At 48.9% G+C, this 4,648-nt stretch overlaps 1 protein-coding gene across 1 annotated transcript; it reads right to left on the reverse strand.

The window, feature by feature from the left end:
• Positions 1–1,858: 1,858 nt before the first annotated feature.
• LOC139273884 (putative nuclease HARBI1) lies at positions 1,859–2,842 on the reverse strand. Its single transcript, XM_070890959.1, has one exon. It carries the CDS (start codon positions 2,840–2,842, stop codon positions 1,859–1,861), a length of 984 nt encoding a protein of 327 aa, XP_070747060.1.
• Between the last annotated feature and the right edge of the window lie 1,806 nt (positions 2,843–4,648).

A 4,648-nucleotide genomic window follows, 5' to 3' on the forward strand; every position in this document is an offset into this window, starting at 1 on the left:
TGGACCAAACGAGGCTGCGGTTCACAGACTGCCCTGAACAACCCACAGCAGACACCACCTTTTTTGAGCCCACAACACACACCCAAAGGATCAACGACACCACCCCGGACCAGGAAATTGAACCCATCACGCCCAACAGCCCAGCAAGGCCAGGATCACCCAGCAGCCCTGCAGGGCCAACAACATGCCAGCCCAGTGAGGGTACAGCCAACACACCAGAACAGACATTTGTTCTGAGGCGGTCCACCAGGGAAAGAAAGACTCCCGACCGCCTCACCTTGTAAATAGTTTTCACTTTGACTTTTGGGGGGAGTGATGTTGTGTATCTGTAAAGCATGCACTCCCATATTCTGCCACCAGGGAGTGCATCCTCTGAAGCTCCAAGGGATCCCAGCATCCCTTGGGAGCACTGTATATAAGCCGGCCCCTAAGGCCTGTTTCTCACTGTGGAGTGTCTTAATAAAGACTGAGGTCACTGTTACTTTAACCTCGCTGTGTGCAGTCTCATCTGTATTAGGAACACAATAGTTCCTCCACACCTCTCACTATCCTCCCATTTATTGTGTATTCCCTTGCATTGTCGCCCCTCCCCAAATGCATCACCTCACACTTTTCTGGATTGAATTCCATTTGCCACCTTTCTATCCAACTGACCAGTTCATCAATATCTTCCTGCAGCCTGGAGCTTTCCTTCTCACTGTCAACCACACAGCCATTTTTTATATCATCTGCAAATTTCTTTATCATGCCCTCTACATTTAAGTCTAAATCATTAAAATATACTGCAAAAAGTAAGGCATGCAGTACTGATCCCTGTGAAACCACACTGGAACCAGCCTTCCAGTCTCAAAAACTCCCCTCAACCATTACCCTTTGCTCCATGTGGTGAGATACTGAGCTCAGGTGGCCTGCAGCCAGGGCAGGGGGAAGGGTAGCTCAGGTGTCTGCTCCCTGGAGGGTGAGGTTGCACACAAGTTCTGCTGCACAGGCCTCAGATGAAGACCTGGATGGCCTACAGAAGAACGCTAATGACTATGCACAGTGAAATGCATTGGTAGGCCTGCCAGAAAGCATGAATGCAATGTCAAGGAGCATGGAGGAGTTAGGCTCCAGCCTTGCTTTGGGCGGAGACTAGAGCCCATCTCTTCCAGCGTGGAAGGGCTGGGCAAATCCATTAACATAACCTGTCTGATGGCCGAAGGCTCAGCTTCCATTGCAGCACAAGCAGAAGCCACCCTACGTCTGAGTGCTGCAACGAATGCTCAAACTGAAGTCATGCAAGTACAGACTGCTGCCATTTTTTACCAATGTTCAAAGGGGCTTGTAGGGTGTCACAGCAGTCCAGTAGTATGTACTCCAGCAGATTACTCGGATTGCTGAGATGCTGCCCCTGGGGAGTGGCAATGATTCCATGGAGGACGACCCTGCTGTCCTCTCTCAGGATAACTGCATTCATCCTCCTACCACTCGTGCCCTTGCTGTTGCCTGTCAGCCAGCCATCCCAGACTGCTACTGCCCATGCCGAGGTGGTGCAGTCCAAAGGCGGGCCTGCTAGGCCCCGAGTTCCTTGAGGTCATCCTGCAAGACCTTCTTCAGTCTTCCTCCACTGAAAGTCAGCAGCCTTCCACCAGCCATGCTGCAGGCCACTAGGGTAGCACTGTGTAGAAGCATTAGGATAGACAAAGTCACATGCAAGACTGTCATTAGCGTGATTAGTTCCATTTTGGATGAGAAATTGGATGGACATATGGATAAAGTTTGATTGGACTGTTTGCTTTGTGGTGGCTGTTGATGGTCAGTAATAGAGAGGAGGAGGTAAGGTGTGGGACTAATGTTGAATGGGGAATTGAGGTTACGTTCAATTGTACCGCAGGCAGATGATTCGATGCGGAATATCTCGGTCAGAAGGGGGCTGTCTGGGTTGACTCCTTCCTTCTGCTTCTGCTTCCACCTCCTCCTCCTCTTCCACCTCCTCCTCCTCTTCCACCTCCTCCTCCTCTTCCTGCTCCTCCTCCTCTTGCTCCTGAGCTGGTGGCTGTATCCCTGGTAGCAAGGCTGTGCCCTCATGATGGCAAGGTTGTGGAGGATCCAGCAGACTATGACAAATCGGAACACATGCTCCGGTGAGTACTGTAGGGCTCCTCCAGAGTGGTCCAGATAGTGGAAGCATTGTGTAAGGATGCTCTATGATGTTTTGTGTGGCAGCATGGCTCTCATTGTACGCATGCTGCCCACATGTGATTGGGTTGCAGAGCGGAGTCATGAGCCAGGTGATCAAGGTATAGCCCTTGTTGCTCAGTAGCCACCCACTGGTTTGTTTTAGTGGCTCAAAGAATGTGGTAACAGCGGACTGACGCAGAATAAAAGCATCATGACTGCTGCCAGGATACTGAGTATTCACCATCATGATGTGCTGAGCATGATCACACACCAACTGCACATCCAGTGAGTGGAAACCTTTGCGGTTGTGGTACATCTCAGCATTTAGAAGTGGAACCCGCAAAGCTACGTGCGTGCAGTCGATGGTGCCCTGCACCGTGGGGAAGCCGCTATCCCGGCAAAGCCACATGCACGCTCCGCCGGCCTGTCTCTGGTCAGTGAGTAGACAATGAAGTCTCCATCTCCTGGCATAAAGTGCATCTGTCACCTCTCTTATGCAGCAGTGGATGGCGAACTGGGAGATGTTATAGATGTCACCCGCTCCAATCTGGAAGGATCCCGATGTGAAGAAATTCAAGGCCTCAGTCACCTTCACAGCCACAGACAGCGCTGCCCTTGCCCTGGAGTGAGGCTGGTGGTCTGGTTTCAAGAGGTGACAGAGTTCTGTGAACACCTCCTTCATAAATCGAATTGCTCTCGGAAGACTCTAGGTGGGTAAGGCCTCCTGCTGAGAGCCCTTCTCCCCCTCCTTCCCCTCCCTCTGTGAGCAGGTTGTCCTCTTTTTTGCTGCCTCTGCTCCATCTCCCTGTAATGCTGCAGGCCAAGGGGGATGACAACTAGAGCACCCATGACTGGGAGCAAGAACCCTTGAATTCAGAACCAAGGCCTTCTCCACCTGCAGCACCACTCCCTGTCACCTTTAAACCGCTGATGGGGGGTTCCTTCCTGCTGCTAAACATATGTTCAGCTATGCGAGGTTGGGAGTGAATGTTAGCTCCAGCAACGACGACGGTAATGGCAGGGCTGGTGTCGAAACAACGTTGTACGCTGATTGACATCACGATCTGCCTACTTACCATACTTCTAATGCGTGGTCCTAATAGCCCGCCCTCACTAAGATGGCATCCGGCGCGGCCTGCACCAAAAGCGTGCACGTGCTGCTTGGACGCCATTTTCTTCCCAATTCAGCACCTGTAGCGCCCAAACAACATGTGATACAGAATTGAATTTCTAGGCCCTGGCCTACTCTGATGTTTAGAGGGCCTGGGGAGAGGTTTTAAATACGCCCTGATAAAATGTCCAAAGTTATTGTGGTGTGCTGCAAACTGTACAACATTGCAAAGGACAGGAATTACTCCAGTTAAATGGCTGAGGAGCAGCAAGAATTGAGTAGATGAAGAGGCACAGCAACTACCATCTGGAGAGGTTCTGATTCAGGAAGAATAGCACATTACCTGCTCAGCCTGTGGCTCTATAGGCCTTGCTTCTTCCCTGGCTTGACACTTTCTGTAAAGATGGCATTTTTATCCATATAGCTGTCTCAGGTGCACCTTACAGGCAAGTCCTTATCTGGTCTATATCACCTGTAAGATCCCTTCCAAGTTACACATCATCCTGACTTGGAAGTATATTGCCATTCCTTTATCGTCACTGGGTCAAAATTCTGGAACTTCCTCCCTAACAGCACTGTGGGAGTACCTTCACCACACGGACTGCAGCGGTTCAAGAAGGTGGCTCACCACCACCTTCTCAAGGGCAATTAGGAATGGGCAATAAATGCAGGCATTGCCAGCAATGCCTACATCCTGGAATGAATAAAAAAACATTAAAGGATGAATGAATACATTTTTTAAAAGGCACAAAGGTCATTAGTTATTAGAATTCATGTGACATTGATCTTCATTGCTTGCCTCTATTTTCATTATGTAGCCCTTGATTAGATAAGGCATAAGTATTACACAAAGTATAACTCATTTCCTGTATGCAGTGGGCGTGCATGAAAGATAACCATATGTCCTCAAATAGAGTTTGTTTCCTGATTAATATTCTTTGTTTCCCTTGGAATTTCACAGGAAACGTTTCAACCTGTAAATTGCTGTGAAGGATTTTCCGCTATATTGCTTGGTCATATTGCATCACTGGACAGACGGCATAGAGGAAAATCGGATGGGGGAAGGATTGTATGCCTCTAACAGAGCCTGCTTGATTTTTCATCTATTGATTTAAGTACATGAAAAACCGAGTAGGTCTCTGGTACAGGCATGAGATCCTCCCTGCCCAGTTTCTATCTGTGTGCTCTGTTCAGCTGATACATTATGTCCAAGTTCCATAGAAGAAAATCTACCCTAATATATTGACCCTCTCTCCCTCTCCCATGCTTGTCTTCAGCCCCACAATGACTAATGCACTTTCTCCATCCATCTATTATCTCTCAAGGGAATTCTCACTAAATCTTGATTTTGTTGAAGTCTTTTTTGTTCCATTGGTG

Source organism: Pristiophorus japonicus, chromosome 9 (assembly GCF_044704955.1).
Source record: "Pristiophorus japonicus isolate sPriJap1 chromosome 9, sPriJap1.hap1, whole genome shotgun sequence".
NCBI classification, from domain to species: Eukaryota; Metazoa; Chordata; class Chondrichthyes; family Pristiophoridae; genus Pristiophorus; species Pristiophorus japonicus.